We start from the raw sequence: 27,617 nt of genomic DNA on the forward strand, positions 1-27,617 counted from the left end.
AGTAGCGGAAGAAAAAAGAAACAGTGAATTTGAAAGGTTAAAAAAAACTTTGGGCTGATTTGAATTGGCTTTTACATCATGTGATCAATGGGGGGAAGAATACAAAGCAGGCCGTTTCAATCCCATTGCATTTCCCACATTTTATGTCAGTATAGTCGCACCCTTAGACAGAGAACCAACAAGCTGCAAACAAGGCTATTTATCTTGTTTGCCAAGGGGTAGGTGTGGACTTTCCTTGCGTGGCGTGCACGCCTCTCCTTCTCCTTCTAGAAATGACCTTTGCAGTGCCTGCCTCTTCGCTGCTGCTCTCTTCCTCGCTGGAAGCTGTGCCACCAATCCCGGTGCCACTCGGGGGCCTTCCCTGCCCTCCGCTGCGGCAAGCCATTTTGTCCCCATGGCAAGCTTGTCTGTGAGGAGAGCTCAGGCTTTCGTTGAATGCTGCCGCCGCCATGCACTCTGCTGCAGCCTTATCACAGGAGCAGAGGAGCTTTTCACACATTGTCCATCCAATACCTAGAAAAGAGTAAAAAACATTCTGCATGCTACCTATGCTTTTGTCTAAAATCTTTAGACTAAAAATTGAGGATGGTCTTATACACGGAATTAAGCTGAGGAGAGAACAAAAACAAGTGGAGTGGAAAGCAGGGATCAAAGCGATCCTGCAGCGCTTTGATCCCTTTTCCCCCTACACTTGCTAAGCCCCACTTAGATTTCTTAATTTTGGATTAGAAAAGTGGGGGGCATCTTATACATGGGGGAGTCTTATACGTGAAAAAAATACGGCATTTGCAATAGCAAACCAAAACTAGAATGGAGAAACCAGAGAAGAGAAACCACAGAATACCAGTGGTTAACTTTTCCCTTTTTTATGTTTCTATGGAACCTGAAGCCTTTCAACCCTCTGTCACTTTTAGAGCCCTTCCTCAGAGGTGACAATGAAATATTAAAATACATTTTAACACGTAACTACCATTTTAAAGCTCATTAAAACACAATTAGGTTATGTAATGCTTAACAACTAGTAATAAAAACTGAGAATCTTTCCATAAACAATTACATATTCATGAAACGAGATATTCGCCATCACACCGAAATCAAACACTGGAGAACCAGAATTGAAGGCTACACTCTTATATAACGAAAAGAGCTGAAGTTGTTGCTACTGTCATCATCAAGAGCTTCGGGGAGTGCCCCTAAAGAAAAATCTCATACGAAATAGGCTGTAAAGCCAAGAACAAGACCAGGGAGTACCTCCTAATTAAATCCTGGCTAAAACTTTCTCTCCCAGTGTTATGGCAGTGATAGAGCTTGGAAAGTTACTTTTTTTGGACTATAATTCCCAGAATCCCAGAACTAACATGGTCCAAGTCGTTAATACAGTGGTGCCTCGTTTAGCGATGTTAATTCGTTCCGAAAAACGCTCTGAAAAAGTCGTCACTAAGCGATTTCATCGCTAAACGGAGCACCTGTTAAGCGAGGCACCACTGTATTTATTTTACAATGAAAGCAGTCCCAATGCTGTTTGGGACCTGCAAAGGTTCATGGGAGGAGTAGTTCTGTTAGAGGCACCCAAGAGATATCATAACTAGGTTCCCGTTAACCTTTGCAAGTCTGAGATAGCCTTGGGACGCCCATATTGCACCCGGGCAGTTTCCTTACTGTATGAAGCAGAAGCAACCTGGAAAGAACATGGAAAGAGTAAAGGCTGCTTTGATGTCTAGTTTCAGGGCTCCCGCTCCTGAAATTCTGCCTGGGGAGGGGGGGTATTTTGGCTGCATTCTGGGAGTATGTTTCCTAAAATCAACAAAGCCCCATCCCTAGTTCTTATGAGCTCATCAACCAGTATGGCCAGTGAGCCTAGTAGTTGGGAGATACCCGGAATTATGGTCATAAAAAACTGATCCAGGATCCTGGTAGAAGGAATGACTTATGTTCGTCGTTCATCCCAGACTTACACTTTGGCGCATGATCAAAACACACCACTTCAGACCTTGAATTTCTTTCTGGATGGCAGCCCAGTTTTTTAACTTGCTCCAGGCAGCAGTGATGGGAGAAACAGCACCTTCAGTTAAAGCAGAAAGTACCACAACATTACCACACCAAAGCGACACTCAAGCCCTCAAAACCTCTCCGGTGCAGAGACGGTTTTCGTTGTTATAAAGGAGAGATGGACAAAAAGTGATCTGTGGCTCTCCACATCGAGCCTTCAGTCCTCCAGCACCCCAATAAATTGAACAATTAGGCCCCCGTGCACCTTTGTGACATGCAACTTGCACTGTATACTCCATTTCTCCTCGTTTCTGATTTTTCATGGCTTCCTACGTCTAGGGAAAAAAAAGACCTTGAAGATCTAAAACAGGCCTGACAGGGAGTTGGGGTTTTTTGTCTCCATATTGCTCCTGGAAGGCGGGGGAGATGCAATTTGGAATTTTAAGGCAAAAGAAATTCCCTTGAGTGTTTTTAAGGAGTGTTTGGAAGGGTGTGCAGCCCAGCTCTTGGTAAGTCGGCCATCAAAGCTTTCCACCTTCCTTTGGTGAGATCTTGGACATTATTCCACATGGAGGCTGAGATGAAGACAAAGGATGCATGGAGGGGAATGGAAATCAAATGAATGTTGCGTTTCTCACTGCCAAAGAGACTTAAACTCCTGTGATCCCCAGCAGTTCTTTTAGTAATAGATATATTATGGAGCAGGACTCACTTATACTCTCTCCACATTTTGATCCTACTCTCTTGGGTTATTTTTTGATTTTTATTTGCAGCTGCTGAAAAATACTGTTTATATTAGCAAATGCTTTATATGAACATAGTATAAAAGCAGATCCTGACGGTAAGTACTACAAAATCTGCTGGAACTGTGTCTCTACAGGTAGTACAGTTACTCCTCTGAGGGAACTAACATGTCTCCAAATTCTGTGCACTTGCATGGAAAACCAAATGTGTCGTGGCCATGTTTAGGCCAAACTTTAAAGATGGCTAGCTAAAAATAGGTAAAGGTAAAGGTTCCCCTTGACATTTAATTCAGTTGTGTCCCACTCTAGGGGGCGGTGCTCATCCCCGTATCCAAGCCGTAGAGCCAGCGTTTGCCCGAAGACAGTTTCCGTGGTCAGCGCGACTAGACACAGAACGCCTTTACCTTCCCACCGAGGCGGTACCTATTTATCTACTCAAATTTTTACATGCTTTCAAACTGCTAGGTTGGCAGGAGCTGGCCCAAGCGACGGGACCTCACTCCGTCATGTGGATTCAATCTTACGACTGCTGGTCTCCTCACCTTGCAGCCCAGAGGCTTCTGCGGTTTAACCTGCAGTGCCACCACATCCCAGATGGTCCCCTAAAAATACCCCTGACCTAACTGACTGCTGATTGGAAAATTTGATCTCCTTAGACCAGCGGTTCCCTACCATGGGTCCCTTGAACTACAACTCCCAGAAATCTTAGCCAGCACAGCTAGTGGTGAAGGCTTCTGGGAGCTTTAGTTTAGTTTAGGTAGAGTATTTCAGCTAAGGTGATGGTTATTGCCTCTATTCTAAGGCAGCAACCAACGCCTTAGAGCTGTGGTTCCCAACATTGAATAACCCGGGTGCTCTTTGACTGCAGTTCCCAGAAAACTTAACTACCAACTGTGCTAGCAGGGGTTTCTGGGAGTTGTAGTCCAAGAACACCTGAGTTTCCTGACATTGGGAACCACTGCCTTAGAGGAAATATTCTGCCTCCCAATTTCAAGTGTTCCTGTAGAAAAAAACCCTAAAAATTAAGATCACTTTTGTTGCCTGACACAGGTCAATGAGAGGTATGAGGAACTGGATTTCTGAATGTTGATTTGGATCCAAAGCAGGATGGATCCGTTCCCAACTGGCCTGAAGCAAATCGGGGCTGAATCCAAATAACTGAATCTGGTACTAGAGGTAATTGCGGGGAGGGGGTCCCTTAAACATCCCTGGTGATGAGCCTTTGGCGCATACTACCTGTCCAGTTCATCACTTGGGTGGCCTCTTCCCTCCTGGCCACAGTAGCAGCCGTACAATTCAAACTCTTCCGGGCATCGGTCAGTTAAGCAATAGAGCATCTCCCCCAGTTGGGGTAGGACTCTCTTCACTCTTCCGTTTTCTCTCAGTTGCAGGAAAGTAAAACGGTCACAAACTATAGAAGGAAAATATGTAATTATCAAGCTTCAAATGCTTCAGCTCATACTATCCTGGATCTTTCTCTCCTGCCACCTACATGTACATCTCAGATCTCCTCCAGAGCATCTCCAACCCCACCACTCTTGCTGGCTTCTGAGAGCTGTAGTTTAAGAAGAAGAAATCCAAACTTTAATTCATGCAGAGACTCTGTTCTCTTGGCAGATAGATATAACCCTCTGGCTGAAATCCTTTTGCATAAATTAAGCCTGCCGAAGGGTAATGATGTCACCAGAAGGGGCAGATTTACAGTTAATTAGGAACTTTTTCCTTCTTTTCTATGGCTTCTCCATCTCAACTCAAAAGTGATCCTTTGCATCTCGTAGAAGCTGGCATAGAAGGAGGAAAACTTTAATTACTAACAATCTCCTCCTGCCAATAATGTCTTCCAGCTATGGCAATGTTTGATAATGAAAGATGTCCTTCTTTTGTCCTAAAGTTTCCATTGCTTCCATGTTATGAAAGGGATGATTTGCAAGTTGGATGAGCTGCAAGGATGGGGGAAGCCTTTACCAAAATCCTCTCTTGCTGATGATGTCATCACTCTTCAGCAGGCATAACTTGTGCAAGAAGATTTTGGTCTCTGTGTACGATTGAAGAAGAAGCACTAAAAGTTCCATGAACCTTTAAATAGATGAGAAATAGTCTGGTGTCTCCCTTTGTGAAATATTCATAAATAAAGTTATGGCTTGCTTGAAGCCAGATCCTTATGCATCTTAATTTTCATGTTTCCATGCCTCACTGAAATTAATTTGCATGAAAGTGGCAATTTACACAAATGATACAGCATTTCTCACTGCCTTCTTCAAATTAAAGTAATGATTCTAGTGCAATCTTCTCTTACCTTCTCCAAAGGATTCCTCAAGATCGGGTGTCTCTTCTGGAGCCATTGTGGGAAATAGACCTTCTTCTCCAGCTACCTTGAAATCACCCACTGAAGATAAGAGAAAAGGGGTCTGTGTTTTTTTTAGAGCTGAAAGCTTCAATCATTTAGCTGGCCAGCAGAAATCAAACAGAATAAGTCGTCTTGTGGCATCATGGAAACATATGTTTATCATGGGATAAGCTTTCTTGGGCCAGAAATTGAACATGAAAAACGCTACTTTTTTTGGACTATAGCACCTGGAAACTTTCAAGCTAGTATGGCTACAGTATTGTTTGTTTGTTTGTTTAACTTATATGCCGGCCACACTACCCAAAGGTCTCTGGGCGGCTTACAACAATTAAAATACAATAAAAAGTCAAAGCAATTAAAATGCAATTAAAATATATACTCTAGAAATTGCCATCAGGACCCACAGCTGATATTGTTTCAATTAAAAGCCTTCTGGAACAGGAAGGTTTTGACCTGGCGCCGAAATGTCATCAGCGTCGGCGCCAGACGAATCTCAGTCGGGAGGGCGTTCCATAGTCTGGGGGCAGCTGCCGAAAAGGCCCTTTGTCTACAAGCCCTCCCTCTTATCTCCTTGAGGGATGGCTCTTTCAAAAGGGCCCCCTGGCTAGATCTTAACTGCCGGGTAGGCTCATATAGAAGGAGGTGGTCCTTCAGGTATTTCTGAATTTGGAGCTATAGTTCAAAAAAATGTAACTTTTCTAAGCTCTAACTCCAAAGCCTGTTTTCTCAACTGTTTAAAAGCCTGGTGCAGGCGTAGAGCTAAAGGCGTGCCATTTGGGTTATTTTGGGCTTCAGCTCCCAGAGTTCTTCAAAAAATTCCCACACAGATTTCTGGGAGATTCTAAGCCACAGACACAGATAATTTCACTCGCCTGGAGCAGGCCCTATCGTGCAGGTTTACTCAGGCCTAGTCCCTGTATGAAAAGGGAACAGCCTCAGTATTTCCTAAGAGGCCTAGGACTTCATAGGAACTATAGGCTCACTGCCTATTAGGGTCCATTGGAGAACTGTATCTCCGGGGCAGTTTTCTTTTTCTACAGGAAATACGTCAAAGGCAGATTTGCAGAGAAAGCCTATTCCATATGATTGAAAGGAAGCCTCGGAATTCTGCCTGTTGCAATAAAAAAAAAAACCACATGTCTACACATAGCCTGTGTGTATGAGGAGTAAAAAGAAGTCAAGGAGTAGAGAGATAAAACCATCCCCACATTCAAATGCTTCAAAATGTGTTCATATGTTTAGCACTGATGTTTGTAAGGGGCTTATCAGAACATTCAACTACATGCACTAACAGCCTTCCAGACTGTAGCTGGCAAGAGTTTTCCACACCATCAAACATTAACATGAAAATGCAATGTATCTGCAAAGAGTGCCGGATAATTCTAAATTCTTCTATTCTTGCCCATTTAGGCTGTCTTGGCCTAAAGAAACAGCCCTATAATTGCAATTCCTGCCTTGAGAAAGGGGTTGGAATCTATAGCCTTGTTAGGCCCCTTCCAACTTCAATATTCTGTCATTCTATGGTAATGAATGTTCTTTGTTTTCAAGAGTGCTGTTTTGTTTTTTTCTTGCTGAGGGGTTCATAATTTGTACAAACTCTCTCTGTGCAAAACTAGTGCCTTTTCCTTTTGAGAAACAAAGCACACACAGGCAGATATACAAACACACACACACAATTATGCACGGAATGGCTGCTAAAAATGGCAGCCCCTTCCAAACATCAGTGCTAAATTTTAAAAGTCAACATGACAAAGCAGCCACCTTCCTTGCAATTTTCACAGTTCATGATGATGGCATTAAAGCATTTGTGTAACTTGTGCAATTTTGTTTAATTTCTGCAAGAGAAGTTCTTCAGAGGGAGGTCCGGAAGGAAAGAACAAGGAAGTGGGCCTTCTCGGCAGTGGCCCCTCGCCTTTGGAACAACTTGCCACTGGAGATCCGCCTGGCTCCCTCTTTGGGTGTTTTCAGGAACAAACTTAAAACCTGGCTATTTGAGCAGGCTTTCCTTCCTGCCGTATTTTAATTTCTTATACTTTTGCCATCTTAGATTTAGAATATATGCTTATTGGTTTTATTGTTTTTAAATTTGTAAACCGCCCAGATTAGACCTTTGGTCTAGATGGGCGGGACAGAAATCTAATAAATAAATAATAAATAAATTATTCCCTTGTCTCGTTTAGAGCACTGTAAAATACCTCACCTTCTCATGGGATGAGGAGAACGATTTCATGCTTTCTCATCCTTCCATGAGAGAGAAAACAAGCAAGGGTTTAGAAGCCAAATTACACCCCACAGTTCCAAATAAGATGGGAGGTTCCTAAGAAAATCAGGATGAAACTTTAGATGGCTTTCTCTCTAAAATGGAGACCAGAGGATTTAGGTTTTCACCTACCATTCCCTGTTGGTTTCCCCAGAGGATCTGAAGTTGGCACCAAATGATGTTGTGTGGAGCTAATACTTAATGGATCAGAAGTGGTTCTGTCTGTGGCGAAATCTTTCCTGGACAGCCCTGGGGGAAAAATTAGTATGTTCTATACGTACTTTTAAGCAGACCTGGGCAAAATGTGGCCCTCCAAATGTTGCTGAACTTCAACTCCCAGCAATCTTAGCCCACACAGCCAATAGTGAGGAGTGTTGGGATTTGCAGTTCAGCAACATCTGGAGGACCGCACTTTGCCCAGGTCTGCTTAAGCAAAGATTTTGACAGATGTTTCATTCAGCCACATATATCTGGCCTTCCAGATAATCTCTTTCAAATAATATCCTTCCATAAATAAGATGCTAACACAGTTTTAAAAGTGCGCTAAAAGATTTATGGCAAGAAGATCTGAATGAAGAAATAAAAGTGGAAGATTGGAGTCAACTGTGGAACAAAAAATTAATGGAAAATATGTCTGTAATGGTGAAGGGAAATTGTTATAAGTTAGTTTGGAGATGGCATATAATAACAGTAAAGCGGAATTTAATAAATAAAGATATACCTTCCCTGTGTTGGAGATACAAAAAAGAAAAGGGGACATATATATGTATATGGTGATTATGTGAAATAAGGACAAAGGAATGATCAGTGTTTTTAAAGGAGAGAAGAGAAATAATGGGTGTGGAGGTACAAATATCCCCAAAGATTGCCTTGTTGAATTTGGTTAATGATAATCAACTGAAGAGAGAAGAAATGTAATTAATTACTATAATGGTGGTGGTGGCAAAATTAACATTTGCAAAAAAAATCATCATCTAATAATCAAATTACTATGGAGGAGTGGTAAAGAGAAATGTGGAATATGGCAATTAATGATAAACTAACCTGTGAAATTAAGATTAGAAGACAAGTGACAAAAAGTAATGATTTTAAGCAAATATGGAATTTGTTTTCTGGTACATGTGTTGCAGAAAGAGAAGGGAGCACAGACCAGGAGAAGAGTCAATGTATTACAGGAGAAAAATGGGAAGATCTGAAATATGAGAATGAAGAATTAGTCCCAAGTGGGGGGTGGGGGTGGGGTTAGACAATGGTAATGAAGTGGAGATGGTTAAGTCATAAGGGGATATATGACAATGAGTTTTAAAATAGTAGTTTTTGCATATGTTTTTCTTTTCTGTTTAATTAAAAATTTAAAAATCATTTAAAAGAAAGAGTGCCCAGCCCAAAATCACAAAAATGCTGGTCTAGCGCCACAGCTCCCAGTCCCCCTTCTTTTGATCCCATCCCCTGCCGATCCTCAACTCTGCTTTTATGGTTCTTTATAAAGCTGGTGGGCGATTTAAACTCTTGAATGATGTTAGGGAAAAGGGAGAGTCTGCCAAAGTTCTCCATAAGTTACAAACAAATACACACATTCAGCAGAAACAGAATGGTCTGATGCAATTTGTCAGAGTTGTTTCTGTTTCATAACAATTTCTGTCTTTTTTTCTCGTCAGTGCAGAAGTGGTTTAGCGCTAAGCTGATATATCTATGCATTGATGAAGTGATCTAGCACTCAGTAAATGTGTTTGTGTGTCAGGGTGACCAGGGAGAAAGTTTGTGGGGGTGGGTATTCCCATTATGAAAAACATCACACCAAGATCAATATACCATCAGAATAACATCCACAGTCCCACCACTTTTGTCCTTTTGGAGAACAAGACAACTGATCACATGGGGAAAGCACAGTTCAAATCACTCTGGCTTGAAAAAAAGGAGCAACTCCAGTGGCAGGGGGATGAAAATCACCCATTTAACTCATCAAGAAGACTGTGAAACGAACTTGTCCTATTCAACAAACAGCATGTGCCGCCCTTCAAGTAGCCAAATGAAAATGTAAGTTTTATTATCTCTATTCCAGCGTGTGCAACCTGAGAATCGGGGGAAAGCAAAAAAAAGAAAGAAAAGAGGGGGTGCCAAAAATACTAAAAAAGAGATGGGAGGAGACGTCAGAATGGGTGATTAGAAATTTCAGTGATGATGTGCTCAATGCATTAGGAAAACGAAATGCTGTCTGGTGAATTTTGCCTTGTTTCTATGCCTGTTTCGGTGGAATGTCACAGACCGAAACCAGGTTGGTGGAAAGGGAGGGAGAAAACACAGCTGATTCGAAGCATTTTCCAGCAGCATGGTATGAACATGGGGGATAAAGGAGGGGAAGTAATTAAACTGATGGATTTGGGGTTCCCTCTTTCTGTTTGTAATGTAAAAGAAGCAGTTTGTGATAGACATTGTTCCTACATACGTACCTCCTTCACTCAGGGTAAGGCTTCCATCACTTTCCATGCCTGGACTGACTGTTTAAAAGGCAAAGAAATTAGCAAGGGAGCAAAAGCTTTGTAACAAACTGATGGTGTACAGCCTTCATTATGGACTAAGGTTTGCCATCAGTCTCCATCCAAGACTCATGAGTATTTGATAGAGAAGTGACGCAGACACACACAAGCTGCATCATTGACTCCTACATGGACCCTAAGTGGGTATATGGATGAAGGTCTACCATGGACCATATGACAGAGTATTTCATGCAGTATTTGCTCTATCGTAAGCTAATGTTTATCAAGGAACTTGATACAAAGTTAGTGGCCTGTATCACAGACCAAGATCCATCACAGATCTGCTGGTGTAATATTTGGTGGACCAACTGCTTAATCAGAAATCTCTATCTCAGAACAGTCTATCAAGAATCTCTATATAGTCCAAGGGTGTTGGACTAAGGAAACCCTAACAAGGTTTCCACTAACAATTTCAATTTCTTATCCTCTCCACCCTATACTTTGTCCATGTAATAAATGGAACCTGCAATTAAAATATTAGTCATATCGTCCTTCATTAGGGTGTGCTATCACAAGAAGACATGAATAACAGGAGTATTAGCCAAGGAGATAAACTTGCCTCCTTCCTCCAGGCCTTTTAGGAAGAGGTCACTGATCTCTGAAGGTGTGTCTGGGAAATGAAAAGAAAAGATGAATATTCTCTGGCAGGACTCTTGCTCTGCAGCATACTTAACAAAATGGTTAATTGTACCCCATTTATGATATGAGTTGCAATGTTTTGTTAAAAAGAATGCTTTTCTTAAGATCAACTAAGTATTTAGTCAGAGATTAGTTTAGAATATTTCTAATTATATTAACAAAATAGGTAAAGTTCCCCTTGACATTTAGTCCAGTCATGTCCGACTCTAGGGCACAGTGCTCATCCCCGTCTCCAAGCTGTAGAGCCAGCGTTTGTCTGAAGACAATCTTCCATGGTCACGTGGCCAGCGCGACTAGACACAGAAAGCTGTTACCTTCCCACCGTGGTGGTACTTATTTATCTACTCGCATTTATATGCTTTCGAACTGCTAGGTTGGCAGGAGCTGGGACAAGTGATGGGAGCTCACTCCATCACATGGATCCGATCTTACAACTGCTGGTCTTCTGACCTCGCAGCACAGAGGCTTCAGCGGTTTAACCCACAGCGCCACCACAGCACCATTTGTCCCTAAATGTTTTAATGTTTTTAAATGACATTTCAGACTATACTCTTATTCATATCTCTATAGTGTGCAATGACGACAGAGGACAAGATGGTTGGACAGTGTCATCTAAGTGACCAACATGACTTTGACCCAACTCCAGGAGGCAGTGGAAGACAGGAGGGCCTGGTGTGCTCTGGTCCATGGGGTCACAAAGAGTCGGACACGACTTAACAACTAAACAACAACAATAGTGTGCAACACAACACAATCTTCAAAGTATTTGCAACAGCCAAAGGCTGCCACAGTACCTCTTCCACTCTGTATTTCAAGACCTTTGTCACTCGGTATACCTGAAGTAACTGTTAAAAGGGAAACAAAAACTAATTAACCCAGATATTTTGGTCAAGAAAATCAAGTACCTTCCTAACAAGTACATTTTACCTGTTTTAATTATTCAGCGTACTATATTCAATTGTTTTTATAGTTTTTTTAAAAAATGTATATCACAAATGTATATTAATTCTGTTCTTTTTAATACTGTGAGCCGCTTTTAAGTCCCATTATTGGAAGAAGGGCAGCCTATGAAACAAACATACAAGCTTTAGAACAAATTAGACATATTAATGGCACAAATGAAAATTATAGCTGTGAAGCATTTGCTCCGTGCTCCACAAATCTTTACAACCATTCCACTAGTGGGTGGTGGAAATAGGTGTAAGATACACAAGAGATGAGGTTACGCCTGTGATAATAAGCAAGTTTAATGATCACACAGAACTCTGCTTTGCAATATACGTACCATATGTGGAATAACATGCTTGTGTTCTGCTGTGGTCATTCCATTTCTGAGAACAACTCACCTGTACACAAACATAGCTTGAGACTTGGCTATCTGAAGGATTACATATTCCAGCCTTGTCTTTAGCCAATTCCACTCCAAAGCTGTTGGAGTAAAAGTTGCATTCTCTCCGGCTAATATGGTCAATAAAACTACACATGGCAAAGGAAGAAACATGGAGCTGCTCATAACACCCATGTGCAGCTGGTTGGATGGAAAAGTGACGTTACCTGTACTCACATGTCAATTTTCTCCCTACAAATCCCCCCATTCCATTTTTTAAAAACTCTTCCAGCCATGCTGCATGGACAGATATTTTAGAAGCATGGATTTGGAGGAGAGAACAGGCAGGTCTGTGAAGGACTGAATACAGTAGGACCACACACACACCCATATCAGCGGGATCAATATAAGCTGATTCACTCAACTGCAGCCACCTGCAGTCAATGAAACCAGATCACCAGAAGTCATTTAAACTCTGGCAGATCCATTCCTTGGGTACAGGCCAGTTTTTCAGAATGCCTGGAGAAAGAAGCACAGAGAATATACAGAAGCATTCATACTAGCTTGGTAGAAAGGGGAGAAAAAGTTCCTCTTATCATTCAAGGAAGGAATTAATAAATTAAACATTAAAAGCATATTTGCTATGTGCTTGCTACTATCTGCACTTTTCAGTATCCGTGAGGGCTTGAAACCAATCCCCTATGGATACGGGCGTCTTACTATACCATTTCATTGTTTCTGCTTTCACCTGGAGGAAGTCTTCATTTTCTCATAATAAATACCAGAACAATGTCCTTGCTATTTTAGCTTGGGGTTGGGGTGGGAGGGAGAGAGAGAGACCAGAGGCGGCAGAAGAGATTGTCTAGGGTAGAAAACATACCAGAATCAGCAACTGTGGTTGGGCTTTTTTCGCTAGTTGTTTCTGCAGAAAAAGGGGGGAAAAAGAGGTAACCAATGCCCCAAGAAACATGAAACATTTACATGTTAATTAAAAAGGGGGAAAGACTTGGTTGGGGCTGCAGAGGGAAATCAGATAAAGCTTGAATGAAATAAAACTAGGGGGTGCTTATCACATTTTGTCTCATACGTACATCCCGACACAAAGAAACATCTTCTTCCCTACGGATTTCCCAAGTATAAGAGATACCCCCTTTTTTTCTGGCATTCATGGAAGCTAGAAATAAGTCTTTTTTTAAAAAAAATGAAGGCCAATTTTGTGTTTCAGAGGCTAAAATTTAGCCCAGCACACAGAAAACAGAACGTATCCTCACAACTCTAGTGTGTGGTTCTGCTAGTTTGTTTGTTTGTTTTTAACTTAATTTGGAGGGATATTGAGACTACTAGAAATTGTGTCTGGGAGGGGTTATTGCTGGCTGTATTGAGGGCCTGGAGGGGCCCTTGGACTTAATTTGACATGGGCATGATGCTAATGTCATAGCATCAGACACAGCATCCTTGGGATTGAAGAGCATTTCGGAGTATGGCCATAGGCTGCCCACTCAGGTTCCCTCAGAGACCGACCATAGTGGACATACTGGTCTGTTTAGGCATCCTTCATAACTAGCCCTTTATTATTTATTTATTGAACTTGTATACTGCCCAATAGTGCCATACTAAATGGTTTGGGCCAAGCTCTCTCAGGTACTGCATCTTGCTTTGTGATCCTGCTTGAGTGTTAAGGTCATCAGGAGAGGCCTTTCTCTCAGTCCCACCACCAGAGGGCCTTCTCTGTTGCTGCTCCCAGACTTTGGAATTCCCTCCCACAAGAGGCTAGGTTGGCTGCATCTTTGCTGGCCTTCCACAAGCAAGCAAAAACCTTTATCTTCAGGCAAGCTTCCCTTAGTGACTGGCTGCCTGAACGGGGGTTTCAAACGGATTGTTGTATCTTCCTGCATGGAATGTGTTTTGAGTGCTGCTTATGTTTTTTTTTACTATGGCATTTGACTGATCTTTTTTAGTAATTGTATCCTCACTGTTGTTAGGGTCAGCATTGCCTTTTAATGATGTAAGCCACCTCAAGTCCCTTTAAGGAGAAAGGTGTGGCAAAAGAAATAAAAAATGTTGTTAACAACCGACACTTACAAAGTACAGATAATACAGTCATGCCTCACTTAGCAATGTTAATTGGTGCAGCGAAAATCGCTGCTAAGCGATTTCATTGCTAAACCATTTTAAAAAGCCCATAGAAACGCATTAAAATGCATTTAATGCGTTCCTATGGGCTTAAAAACTAACATGCGAAAATCCTCCGTTGCAGCGGCCATGTTTGGTGCCTTTAAAGCGAGACAAAACAGCGGGCGGCCATTTTGTTTACCCGGCAGCCATTTTGGAACCGCTGATCAGCTGGCCAAAAATGGGGACTTTGCGATGATCCCTTCCCTGCGATCATCGCAAAGCTAATTTTCCCCATAGGGGCCATCGCAAAGTGATCGCTTTTGCGATCGCAAAAACAGTGTCGCAAAGCGATTTTGCCGTAAAACGGAGCAATCGCTATGCGAGGCACCACTGTACAGTATCAATTATAAACCATGACAATTAGTAAACAATAAAATAAAGCCACCTAACTCTCCAAATCTGATGTAAGTAAACAAATTTCAACCACAGTTGGACATCAATAAAGGTAAACGTTCCCCTTGACAATTTGTCCAGTCGTGTCTAATTCTAGGGGGCAGTGCTCATCTCCGTTTCCAACCCATAGAGCTAGTGTTTGTCTGAAGACAATCTTCTGTGGTCATGTGGCCAGTGTGACTAGACACAGAACGCCATTACCTTCCCACCGAGGTGGTACCTATTTATCTACAGTACTTGCATTTTGCATGCTTTTGAACTGCTAGGTTGGCGGGAGCTGGAACAAGCGACAGGAGCTCACTCCGTTGCGTGCATTCGATCTTACGACTGCAAGTCTTCTGACCTTGCAGCACAGAGGCCTCCAATTAAAGGCAGTTTTAAACCATTCTGTTTTAAATAGGTTCTTTAAAACTGGAAGAGAGGGCAACCAGTGAAACTCTACCGTTAATTTATTCCACAAATCTAGGGCCAACATTGAAAACACCCAGTTTCTGGTGGTAACACAGTAGACCTCCTTAGGTGTTGTTGTTTTTAACAATAACGTGAGGAATGAATTGGACAGGTAGCTGCTTTGCAAGAGAGATGTTCCAGCAGGTATTGGAGTCCTAAACCATTTAGGGCTATTCCTCATTGCAGCCTTGTTTAGTCAGGAAACAATTTGGAGTGGGGAACTCTTGATAATATCCTTTATAATAATAATAATTTATTGTCATTGTAAGTATATACACAGTATACCCATACAACGAAATTCACAGACACCTAGAGACCAGACACATGCACACACATGAAATTCCCCAAACACTCCCCACCCACTAAAAAATCCCCCACTAAAAATACAAACATCTACACTGCAGGCCAAGTAACACAGTCCAACTAATTATTCACTACTGGTGGTCTTTAAGCTCATTATTAATTGCAATTTTAGCCATAAAGCAGGGATATAAAATGAAGGGTATTGCTACTGCAGCCGGAGATAAAATTATTTAGCAAGGAAATGGTTCATTGAACTTCAAATCAGGGACACCCCTAAGCATCATGGAACGGGGGTCTTAGAACTCTCTCTTTCTAGGCTTACCTGTAATTGGAGAGGGGCAGAATGAAACATCCAGACTGTTCATGGAGGAGTTAATGTGGGTATGCAAGAAGCATTGAATAGCAGCTTTGTCACAATTGCAGAGAAAATGTTCACAGGAATCCTCGGACTCTGGGGACGAAAGAAAACAATTTTTTAAAAAGAGACAGCGGGGGGTCCACCGACAAAGTCTTATTGAGAGATCTGTTTCCACACTGTACTTCCTTTTTATAAGGCTTTCAGCTGGGCAAAACCATCTTATTTTGTAGCTGGGACAATAGATTGTGCTCCTGACACCATTCAAGCGGACACAGTCCAGGCCCCAGACTGAGAGCATTTTTTTAGTTCCAATGCCCTGGAAAATTAAACTCAAAATAAAGTTCTCTTTTAAGGTCAACTCACATAGAGTTGTCTTTGTGGAATTTACAAGCGTAACATTCAGCTTCACCTCCTAATGTTACATAATCTGTTAGACAATAAATGCTTTTAAAAAGCCACTTAGGACAAGCTACACTCACTGGCTTGGATCCAGATGGATGTCACATGTAATTTATTTTCCTGGCCAGAATCCTGTTGTGTTTTACTGTATATATATATATTAATTTGATTTATATCCTGCCCATTTAGACCAAAGTCTACTCTGGGTGGCTAACAACAATATTAAAATAAAATAAAACAACAATATTAATACACTAGAGCAGTGGTCCCCAACCTTGGGCTTCCAGATGTTCTTGGAGTGCAACTCCCAGAAGCCTTCACCACCACTTCTGTTAGCCAGGATTTCTGGGAGTTGAAGTCCAAGAACATCTGGAGGCCCAAAGGTTGTGGACCACTGCACTAGAGGATGGTTAAATAAGTTAGGTATCGACAAGAGGGAAGGCCTGTCTGAAGAGCCAGGTCTTACACTGGCTCTTAAAAACACTCAGCAAGGGAGCCAGGCAGATCTCTGGGGGGAGATTGTTCCAGAGTCGGGGGGCCACTGCCGAGAAGGCCCACTTTCTTGTTCTTTCCCTCTGGGCCTCCCTCGGAGTTAGGCCCCTCAGCCACCCCTCCTGGCTAGAGCACGTGATATGGGTAGATCTAGGTAGGAGAAGGTGTTCCACCAGATATTGAGGTCCTCAACCATTTAGGGCTGTATATGACATCATTAATACTTTGAAATCAATGCGGAAACGAACAGGTAGTCAATGCAAGGCCACCAGTGTGGGGGAGATATGTTGATGTTTTCTCACCCTGCCGCCTCATTCTGCACCATTTGGAGCTTCCGAATCAATCTCAAAGGTAGCTCTAAGTAGAGCGCATTACAGTAGTCTAATCTCAAGACTACAAGCGCATGGACCAGAGTGTTGAGGGCCCCAACATCAAGATAGTGACTCAGCTGGGCGATCCGCCAAAAATAGAAGTAGGCGGTGCAGACCACTGATGCTATTTGGGTCTCCATGGTAAGCACCGGATCAAGATGTACCCCCAAGCTGCGAACCTCAGTCTTCGTGGTGAAAGTCACCCCCCAAAAAGTGAGGGAGTTTCCCAAACCACCAATGTCTGGGCCACCCACCCTCCGGACCTCCGTCTTGTCTGGGTTCAGCCTCAGACCATTCGCCTGCATCCATCCCAGTATGGCGTCCATACAGCACTGGAGGGACGGAACGACATCCACTTTTGTAGGAAAAAAGGAGATGTAGAGCTGGGTGTCATCAGCGTATTGATGACACAAAGCACCACACCCCATGATGACCTGACCCAGTGGCCTCATGTAGATATTAAATTGCTTTGGGGAGATAATCGAGCCCTGCGGAACTCCACAATTGAGATTCCATGGAGCCGATACACTGTCCCCAAGCTGTATTCTCTGGGGACAGTCCTCCAAGAAGGATCGGAGCCAGGTTAATGCCAGACCACCAATTCCCATCTTGGAGATCCTCCCCAGGAGGATTCCTTTGGTCAACGGTATCAAAGGTGGCTGAGAGATCGAGAAGGACCAACAGAGACATTTTGCCCTGTCACCTTCCCTCAGGAGGTCATCAAACAGGGCGACCAATGGCATTTCCATACCTTGGTGTGGCCTGAAACCAAACTGAAATGGATCCAGGGTGTTGGTTTTGCCCAGATGGGCCTGAAGCTGGTCAGCCACCACCCTCTACCACTTTACTAAGGAAAGAAACATTGACGACGGGCCTATAATTGCCGATATCGTCCGCCGCCAAATTTGGTTTCTTCATAATGGACCTAATGACTGTCTCCTGGAGAGACCCATTAATTATTGCAGTGGCCCATCCGGATGTTATAGGCCTGGCTGCTTTGATTAGCCAGGCCAGGCAAGGGTCAAGTGAGGAGGTGGTGGCACAATAGCGGTCAAGCACCTTGTCCACCATATCTGTCATCACAGGCTGAAAGGGATCAAGTCTCATCAGGCAAGGCGGAGTACTAGACGCCTCTGCTCGATCTACTGTGTTCATAAAAGGAGAGAGCTCCTGGTGGATGGCCTCCACTTTAGATTTTAAAAATGCCACAAATTGCTCAGGTGAGATACTACCCTGTTTCCCTGAAAATAAGACCTCACCTGAAAATAAGCCCGAGTATGATTTTTCAGGATGCTCATTATATAAGCCCTACCCCCAAAATAAACCATAGTTAAGTGAAAGCCTGCCCTCCACCATTGTGCAGCAAACAGAACATGATGACACAACTGTGTTTGAATAAACATATATGGTGGTACATGGGAAAAAAAATAAAACATCTCCTGATAATAAGCCCTAATGTATTTTGGAGCAAAAATTAATATAAGATCCTGTCTTATTTTTGGGAAAACACGATAATAGGAGACCTATCACTTAGACCAGTGGTTCTTAACCTTTGTTACTCGGATGCTTTTGAACTGCAACTCCCAGAAACCCCAGTCAGGACAGCTGGTGGTGAAGGCTTCTGGGAGTTGCAGTCCAAAACTCCTGAGTAACCCAAGGTTAAGAACCAGTGACTTAGACCAATGCAGCTCGACTGGCAATCACCTTAGTAGGGTAATTGTTAGTCGTGATCCTGACAGCTTTCTGATTATTTTTTGTCAGATTCCATCTCCAATTGCCCTCTAGCCTTCTGTTCTGCTTCATAACACGCACCTGCTGGTTAAACCAAGGTGCTGGACAAGCTCTGCAATGGAGAGGGTGTTTAGGAGCAATCCTGTCAACAGCCCTGGTGGCGGCAGTAAGCCAGCCATCGGCCAGAGCCTTGACAGGAGTGCCAGATCCAACTGTAACAAACAAACTGCACCAGAGCACAGACAGAGTTCTGACTCCTGTCCTCTGAAGATGCTGGCCACAGAGACTGGGGAAACATTAGGAAGAACAACCTTCAGAACACATCCAAAGAGCCCGAAAAACCCACAACAACCAATGGTTACATTCCTTACATTGTCCTGTCCTGTTCCAATCTTACCACAGGTGATGTTTTTGGTGAGACAACTGACATCCATCGTAATCTTGGCAGGATCCCACATGCACTCTTCCTCCATTGCCTCTTCATAGCACTTCCGATGTTGGAAGCAGCACCTTGTTTGAGGAGTGGGAGAAAAAAACAAGCAAATTAATATAAGGGGCCATCTGAGCATCAGCCTAGACTCAAGGCCTCTTTTCAACCTCACAAGGAACTGCTCTGCAAGCAATCATATAAAGAACTATATTTGGAGCAAAGGGGAAAGAATTAAAGGCACAGGGTAAGAGTGATGTAGTCCTTAGTGCAGTGGTCCCCAACCTTGGGCCTCCAGATGTTCTTGGACTTTAACTCCCAGAAATCTTGGCCAGCAGAGGTGGTAGTAAAGGCTTCTGGGAGTTGTAGTCCAAGAACATCTGGAGGCCCAGGGTTGGAGACCACTGCCTTAGTGGACCAAACTGCACATTATGCTAGATGTAAAAAATGCAGCATCAGCTTTGGTCTTTTTTCTTTCTTTAATTAATCGCACAGACCTGATGACAGTAGATGGGTGTTCCAGTTCTGATTGAGACACTATCCTAAGGAGAGCAACTTTATCTCTTTTCTCCTTGGTGCCAATGCAAACAAAAACTGATCTACATCTCCCCCATGGAGCTATCAGTTCCGTTTCAAAAGAATCAGCCTGAAGTACAGGAACCATAGTTTGATGACAGAATGCATGCTTTGCATGTGGAAGATCCTAGATTCATGCTTCCTGGATATCTCCATTTAAAAGGATCTCAGATAGCTGGTTAAGGTAAAACAAACAAACAAAAAGCCGCCTTTCACAATGAGTCAGGATAACAATAGTGGGACTGAAACACAGCCCTCCTTGTAAATCCAGAGTGAAGGAGCTCCATGGCCATCGTTTTGCATTTGCTTCTTTTATTTCCAGTGAATAATGGGAGAAGCTGGACATTGCCCTGTTCAACACAACAAGGCTTTCCACTTGTGCGAGGGATTGGTGTGTCAAGATGTGACATTCTGTGGATATAGAGTGTTAAAGTAATAAAGAGGGACAAAAAAAGAAGTAGCCCTGAAAATGAAAATGCTTTAAAAAAATGAGGCTTGAGCAATAGTTTAGTATAATCATTGCAAAACAATTAGCCAGTTCTCCAGCCAAGCAAGGTTGCTCCACCATAACAATCCTGACAGTTGAATACTGTATGTTTATGTTGTAAATATGGAGATGGAGTTTGCAGATCCTATAAAGCAGAGGTCCACAACCCCTGGTCCACAGCCTGGTGCCGGTCTGTGACCTGAGCCAGAGTGGGCTACAGAGACAGACCTTCTCCCAACCTCACACACACTCCCCCCACAGCCCCATTGTGCCTGTGCATGCCTGCATGAGCACTCCTCCACCCCTTCATGTATGTGCCTACACAGGCACCACACTGCCCTTCGTGCATGTGCATGAGCAAGTGCGTGCCCGCATGAGCACCCTCCCACTCCTTCACACCCGTGCTTCTTCGTACATGCGCATGAGCGCAGGGGAGTGCCGCACCTTCCCCAACCGGTCCGTGGAGTTAAAAAGGTTGGGGTCCACTGCTCTAGAGTATCCTGGTGTTACAGTATCCCAGTGCATCAAATAATTTGTGCTTACAGAGCCTTATTCCTCTAGGCTTTGCAACATTTTATTCAAACTAATGTTATCGTCATAGTGGCAGCTTGCCAGATTCTAAGTAACTGACCCCTAGAGTGGCAAAAACTGCAGGAAAAATATAATTTCCTATTGGAAATTTTTAATTGGAATTCCAGACCCCTAGAAAAGAGATTTTTATATTTCAAGAAAGAGGAAAACAACTGAAAGAATGGAAAGACAGGCAGATTCCCCCTTGCAAGACAAGCAGAAAAGAGACAACCAGTGTACAATGGACTGTTGTGTGCATGGAGAGCCAAACAGAATAGTGGCCAGTGAAGAAGCATAGTTCAACAACACAGCATATTCTGTGGCATCCAGAAGAGCCCAGATTCAATACAGCTAGGAGAGAAACTTGTCTGAAACTCTTTAAAAGTCGCTGCTGCCAGTCAGAGCAGACAAAATAGGGTTATACGGCTCTGACACAGTATAAGGAAGCTGCAGATGTTCTTGTAAAAGCAGCCGGATAAATGGAAGACAATATATTATGGCCTGTAATATGTATGGCAGTCTTAGGCAGACAACAAAGCCAGATCAAATACGCGCATCTTGAGTTCCTTGGTTCCTTGTGCAGGTTGTGTCTCTATAAGCGCCAAGAGCGAGGTGTGTGCATCACTTGCATGACCCAGCTTTGAAACGCCCGAGGAACAGCTGGATCAACGGATCTTCTCCGAGCCTTCCCATCTCCCCTGATCAATTTCCCTTCCTCTAAAATGGGAATGATGTTGCCAACGCGCAAAACTCACCCGTCGGCTTCATCCGCAGGGTGGCCCTCCATCTCAAAGCGGCAGGCGCAGCCGTAGTCTTCAAAATCCCTCGGGCAAATGCCAGTCACACATCTCATTTTGCTCACAAAGTTCAGCAACGCAGGGAAGTTGGTGAAGATGGACTGGAGCCAGGTGAAGTGAGAACCCAAGCAGTCTATGGGAACATAGAAGCCAATGTAATTTGCACGTCTGGCAAGGAACGGGGGTTCCCGGGTTCAAATCTCCACTTGGCCATGACGCTCACAGAGTCACCTTGGCTTAAATTCTCTCTGTCTCAACCTGATCAACTTCCCAGGCTTGCTGGGATACTCAACTCTGGAACAGAGCTGTTTACATCACCATGAGCTTGTTGCAATAACGGTGAGCTACAAATGTAAGGAACATGGGCCAGACTCCTATTAATTACATACACTAGTGTAAGTCAACCAAAATGAAAGCAAAGTGTGCTGCTTATATATTATCCCTTAAAGCACTCTCTGGGTAGTTTACAATTTAATTACTGTATACAGGATACACATTGCCTGCCCGCCCCCTGTAGCAAACCAGGTTCTCAGTTTACTGACTTTGGAAGGATCAAAGGCTGAGTCAACCTCAAGGCCTCTACCTGAGCAGAGCTTTTACTGCAGTCCTGCAGTTTAACCACGGTGCCATGAATCACACCAATGAATTGCCACTAGTTGAGGTGCTGACATGCATAGCCCTCAATGAATGGCTATTACTGTACTTGTTGTGCCATAAAAATGTACTTCTTTACTAGCACCAATTCACTGCTGCAATTTATGCTGTTTGAGACTTAAATGGATATACCAAAGTAATAGAATTCTGTGGAAATGAGAAGGATGTACAGTGGTGCCCTGCTTGACGATTACCCTGGTAGACGATGAAATCACTTCACAATCACAAAATGATGTTTCAATGGGGAAAATCTGCTTCACGACGATCAGTTCCCTGCTTCAGGAAAAACAGCTGATCATCAGGTTTTCAAAATGGTCGCCCGCTGTTTTCCGGACCTATTTCCAGAAGACAGCAATCGAAAATGGCTTCCCCTATGGAGGATCTTCGCTGGACAATGAGGTATTTCGCCCATTGGAATGCATTGAACCGGTTTTCAATGCATTTCAATTGGTTTTTTCTTTCGCTTGACGACGATATCGCTTAACAGCGATTTTAACGGAACGGATTAACGTCCTCAAGCAGGGCACCACTGTATCATTGTGAGTGTATCAGCTTCCATGATGGATCAGCTTCATCAGGATCATCCTACTATTCATTTTTTCCTGATATTTTTCTGGGCATTCTCAGGAATAGCATAGAGCTTTCCATTTTTCCCCTCTGTAAACATTCAGAAGAAATTATGCCTCCCAAAGAGAAAACTCTGGACTCCATGTCCAACTTCCTTGCTTTTGAAACAGTTGTATATTTGCAAAAAAAAAAAAAAAAAAAAAAAAAAAAAAAAAAAAAAGGACAGAACTGGAGACAGGAGAGGATGTGTGTAGTCAAAAACTGTGCCATCCACACTCCAGAGGAAGCTGCCGACAGGTTTGGGAGAATGCAGAGTTCTGCAGATTTCAGGGGTGGGATGGAAGACAAGAAGGGAATCCCAAAAGCAGACACTGAGAACTGAAAAAGGCTTGCTAGCTCTGGAGAGTCAATCATTTGGGAGAGGAAGTGGAAAACCAGGAAGGAAAGGAAATGGATTGGAGCCGCTGCCATCCTGATCAGGAAAGTTTAACACTGCAATATTTTATTGTAGGAAGCATAACAGTTTATGGTGTCTTGGGCATTGCTATATTACGAAAGGTCCACATGTCATACTAATAGTACACATCAAATACAGGCACACAAAATATTAAGATATTCCTACCAATTGGAACAAAATAGTTCACTTACCAAAAAACAGTGCAACACTCTCCACGCTTGCAAAGACCCCGTTGAAGAATGTAATGTTATCTGAATAGAAATAATTTGAGCATGTCAGGCATCCACACCACAGTCCCTTCATTTCAGGTTTATCTATATAACCATGAAAAAACATGGGCATGGGGTGGTTTGTTTGTTTTTTAGATTTCAGCTCCCAGAATCCTACAACCACCAAGGCTATTAGCTATACTAGCTGTTGGATTCTGGGGCCGGTAGTCTAAAATCGAAGTATTTCCTATCTCTGGTCCTCTCCAAGATAAGCCAGTAATGCCCAACAGTCTTCCCTAGTCCCCTAGTGCTGCATTTCATGATAAAATGACCAAAAACTAGCACCTAAATTGGGGATATGCAAACCACTGTTGCAGTTCTAAGTAAAGATGAGTAAGCCATCGGCGTGGCACCAACGGTGCCATACATTCCTTCCCCCCCAAGCTGACTCCCCCACTCACCAGTTGATGTGTGCTGCTCTTCTCCTCTTTCCACAATCATCCAGTCACAGCAGGAGTGTGTGCGTCCATACTTTTCCTCCTCCAGCAGCTGCCCACTTAGATGAGAAGGCAGGTCAGGTCCGCCTTTGAGTGGGCAGCTGCTGGAGGAGGTGGAGAACGGAAGTCCATGCTCCTGCTGCAACTGGATGATCGTGCAAAGAGCAAGAGATGGGCAGCTAATGAATGGGAAGGGAACCTGTGGTGCTGTGTCAATGATTTGCGACAACCTGGCATGAAGCAAGTTGTGCCTATCTCTAGTTCCAAGTAATGGAGCCAGCAAGGAAGCATTCAAAAGATGTTCAATTGCTGGAGAGGACTTCAGCACTGACCAGAAGATGACTCATTGAAAAGAGAGAAGTGCAGAGCTGCATTTTTGGACTACAACTCCCAGATTTTTCCAGGCAGTGCTGCCTGTGGAATTTTGGGAGTCATAGTCCAACCTCCACCCGTCCCAAATCGGCACATCTCTAGTAGAAGATTTGAATCAAGAGTGGGAAATAACCCTTTTGAAAACATTGTTCCCCCCACAAAAAATGAGAAATAACGCTAGCTTCTGCACGCCTATGGAAGCATTGGTTCACCTTATAGCTACAGTGGGAATCTGAACTCTGCAGCCAGATGCTCCAACACACTGGTTCTTAACCTTGGGTTACTCAGGAGTTTTGGACTGCAACTCCCAGAAGCCTTCACCATCAGCTCTGCTGGCTGGGGTTTCTGGGAGTTGCAGTTCAAAAACATCAGAGTAACAAAGGTTAAGAACCACTGCTCCAACCCACTGAGATGCATTGCTTTCCCCCCTTCTTTCTGGCAGTAATAAATCTCGAACTACTGCATGGAGGATGCTTTAGTTTTTTAAAAAAGTTCATCTTTTCCAGGCAGAAAAACCCAATATTCTGTCATTCCACTGGCTGAGAGGATTTTTAACAGATCACAAAACAGGGAGAAATCCCTGCCAGGAACCTTTTAGAGTTTCAGCAACCAGTTCAGGAGTTTGAAAGGTTCATTTTTTTAGCCCACCTCTCCCACCACCCATGCTGGGGAGGACGGTTGGAGTTTTAAGAGGGGTGGTTCAAGAGAAATAACTTTTCCTCAATTTCATCATAATATGCAGCAGTCTATAACATAATAAAGATATATCTGCTGTCAAAAGTTTATTGCTGGACCAATTTTGCACAAAAACCTCTTACTTATGTTTCTTTCCATTCCCTTTGGAAGATCGATGGGGACTCCTGGTGTACCCGATTCTTGTCCTCCTGTATCACCATAAGGAACACAAATGGTAACAGAAAAATCAGCAGAGTGACTGTGACCAGCACAAAATCTTTAAGACGAGGTAGCTAACCATGGCCCTTCCAATTCCAACTCCCATCAGCCTGAGCCAGCATGATCAACGGTGAAGGACATTGCAAGTTACAAGTCAACAGTGTCTGCCAAGGTGAAAGCTGTTAAGAGTTTTTGCAACCTTGCATGCTGCCTGTGCACTGGGAGCGACCTCTCTGGACTGGAGTGACTGTCAATCTATCCAGTAGTAACCAATCATTCCCTCCCACTTCTGAATTCAAAGAGAGCCCCGCCTCTTTGCTGAGTGTTCTTTTCCCATCCCTTTAGTCTGTTGGAATCTGTTCTTTGTGGTTTGTTGTTGATCTGCTTACAACTGTGCATAATGAAACATTTTTATTCGTTCTACTGCTAAAGTCTCAGAGTGAGTTAATAAGACTGTAAGGTAAAGGTAAAGGTTCCCCTTGACATTTAGTCCAGTCGTGTCTGATTCTAGGGGGCGGTGCTCATCCCTGTTTCCAAGCCAGCGTTTGTCTGAAGACAGTTTCCGTGGTCACGTGGGCAGCACGACTAGACACAGAACACCGTGACCTTCCCACCAAGTGGTATCTATTTATCTACTCGCATTTACATGCTTTCAAACTCCTGGGTTGTCAGGAGTACACACACACACACACACACACACACACACACACACACACACACACACACACACACACACACATACACAAAAAATAAAGGGAAACAATGCTACTGGTTTAAATATTTATATGAAATGGCTTAAGACAATTGTCTGCTTTTTATGCTAATTATTAATATTAATAATCTTAAAACAGCAGAGCTGCAAAGAACCCTGTGAATCATTGAGTTTAGCCCCTGTCAGGGAGGCACAGTGGGGAATTGAACTGCCAACTCCTGGCTCCACAGCCAGATACCTAGAACACTGAGCTTACACTTGATGTGGGCAGCTCTGTGAAACACAAAATACAATATGCCTGAATGATCCTGGTAAATCCACCAATAGGTAGGTAGGTAGGTAGGTAGGTAGGTAGGTAGGTAGGTAGGTAGGTAGGTAGGTAGGTAGGTGGGTGGGTGGGTGGGTAGGCAGGTAGGCAGGTAGGCAGGTAGGCAGGCAGGCAGGCAGGTAGGTAGGTAGGTAGGTAGGTAGGTAGGTAGGTAGGTAGGTAGGTAGGTAGGTAGGTAGGTAGGTAGGTAGGTAGGTAGGTAGGTAGGTAGGTAGGTAGGTAGGTAGGTAGGTGGCTGGGAGGTTGGGTGGGTAGGTAGGTACTGTATTAGATAGATAGATAGATAGATAGATAGATAGATAGATAGATAGATAGATAGATAGATAGATAGATAGATAGATAGATAGATAGATAGATAGATAGATAGATAGATAGATAGATAGATAGATAGATAGATAGATAGATAGATAGGGACATGAAAGCAATATGAAAAAGAATCTCTTTTGCATCACTTTGATTTATACTTCACATGCTAAGTGTTCACTTAAATCCTGTTAGGTGCACCCATAAATGTAAATGTAAGTTAGGAAACCACCCTAGACCAGCGGTTCCCAACCTTGGATAACCCAGGTGTTCTTGGACTGCAGTTCCCAGAAGCCTTCGCCACCAGCTGTGCTGGCCAGGGTTTCTGGCAAGTGCAGTCTGAGAACACCTGAGTTACCCAAGGTTAGGAACCACTGCCCTAGATGTTGCCTATTACATACAGACTCATGTGACTTAGGATGCAGTAGATAATGTCTATGAGTATTTCTTAACGTGAGGAAATTCACATCCAAAAGATATGCCGTGTGTGCAAAATCCCAATAGGATTTTGCCCCTTCAGCACTCATTGAATCCTGGAAAGAGACCTCAAATTACCCATATCCCTATGATAATGCCAGTTATCTCTTCTGGGGATTGATTGGGAAGAAAAATGTGTGATTTCTGTTCAGATTTCTGTTCAGAATGATGTTTGGTGCTGGCAATGATGTGCGATTCATTCCTAGGGTAGGGAAAGAAGAAGACGGGGGCTCTATTTGTATATTATTGTACTGAATCAAGACATTTCCAGTGAATTTGGTAGGGGCTGCCAAGATAAATTGAGAAGGGGTTCCCTGTTGTACAATCTACAAGAAGATGGATATGTTTTGAGCAAATTGACCATGACCAATTTTCAATACAGCTGGAGAAATAGCCCCATGATGTTCCACTTACCACTGCTATCCAACATCATCAATACATTCACCAGTAGAATTACCACCATCATTTCGCAGCTGTCTTTCCTGGTGAATCAAGTAACATGGTAAAAGTATGCACAGATGATGAAATGTAGCCATCCCCCCCTTTTTTTTGGACAACAAGATAACGACAAAAAAAGAACAGTACTCCTAAGAGTTTTCATTTCAGCTTTTGAGTGAAATGATCTTAGATGGCAAACGTTGGTGTGTTTTTTTGTTTTGTTTTTGTTTTTTGGATTTTCAGACATTTGAGTTTTGGATCCTCAGATCCCAGATTCTTTTTTTCTGTACCCTGAAAACACGTACTTTCCAAAGATGCTGCTGCAAAAAGTGTGGATA

The 27,617-nt window shown here is 43.2% G+C and overlaps 1 protein-coding gene across 1 annotated transcript; it reads right to left on the minus strand.

Annotated features, from left to right (window-relative positions):
* Positions 1-50: 50 nt before the first annotated feature.
* OC90 (otoconin 90) lies at positions 51-27,326 on the minus strand. The gene is made up of 14 exons (XM_078393092.1): positions 27,256-27,326; positions 24,946-25,011; positions 23,241-23,300; positions 21,330-21,504; positions 18,912-19,024; positions 15,486-15,614; positions 12,723-12,764; positions 11,310-11,360; positions 9,790-9,837; positions 7,472-7,588; positions 5,029-5,118; positions 3,969-4,143; positions 1,956-2,062; positions 51-513 (listed from the first exon to the last, which is right to left on the minus strand). The coding sequence occupies exons 1-14, from the start codon at positions 27,305-27,307 to the stop codon at positions 200-202; spliced, it is 1,539 nt and encodes a 512-aa protein (XP_078249218.1). The 5' UTR covers positions 27,308-27,326; the 3' UTR covers positions 51-199.
* Between the last annotated feature and the right edge of the window lie 291 nt (positions 27,327-27,617).

The sequence above is a fragment of the Pogona vitticeps genome, chromosome 4 (genome assembly GCF_051106095.1).
Source record: "Pogona vitticeps strain Pit_001003342236 chromosome 4, PviZW2.1, whole genome shotgun sequence".
Lineage (NCBI taxonomy): Eukaryota > Metazoa > Chordata > Lepidosauria > Squamata > Agamidae > Pogona > Pogona vitticeps.

Bases quoted from the DNA above. Each gene is read 5' to 3' on its own strand.
- OC90 (XM_078393092.1), bottom strand. From the start codon at position 27,307: ATGATGGTGGTAATTCTACTGGTGAATGTATTGATGATGTTGGATAGC. The intron at 11,361-12,722 runs GTATGTTTTCTA...CCCTTTTAACAG, and splicing joins AACCACAGTTGCTGATTCTG to TTACTTCAGGTATACCGAGT. The intron at 2,063-3,968 runs GTAGTATGCGCC...CTTTAACTGAAG, and splicing joins CCAAGTGATGAACTGGACAG to GTGCTGTTTCTCCCATCACT.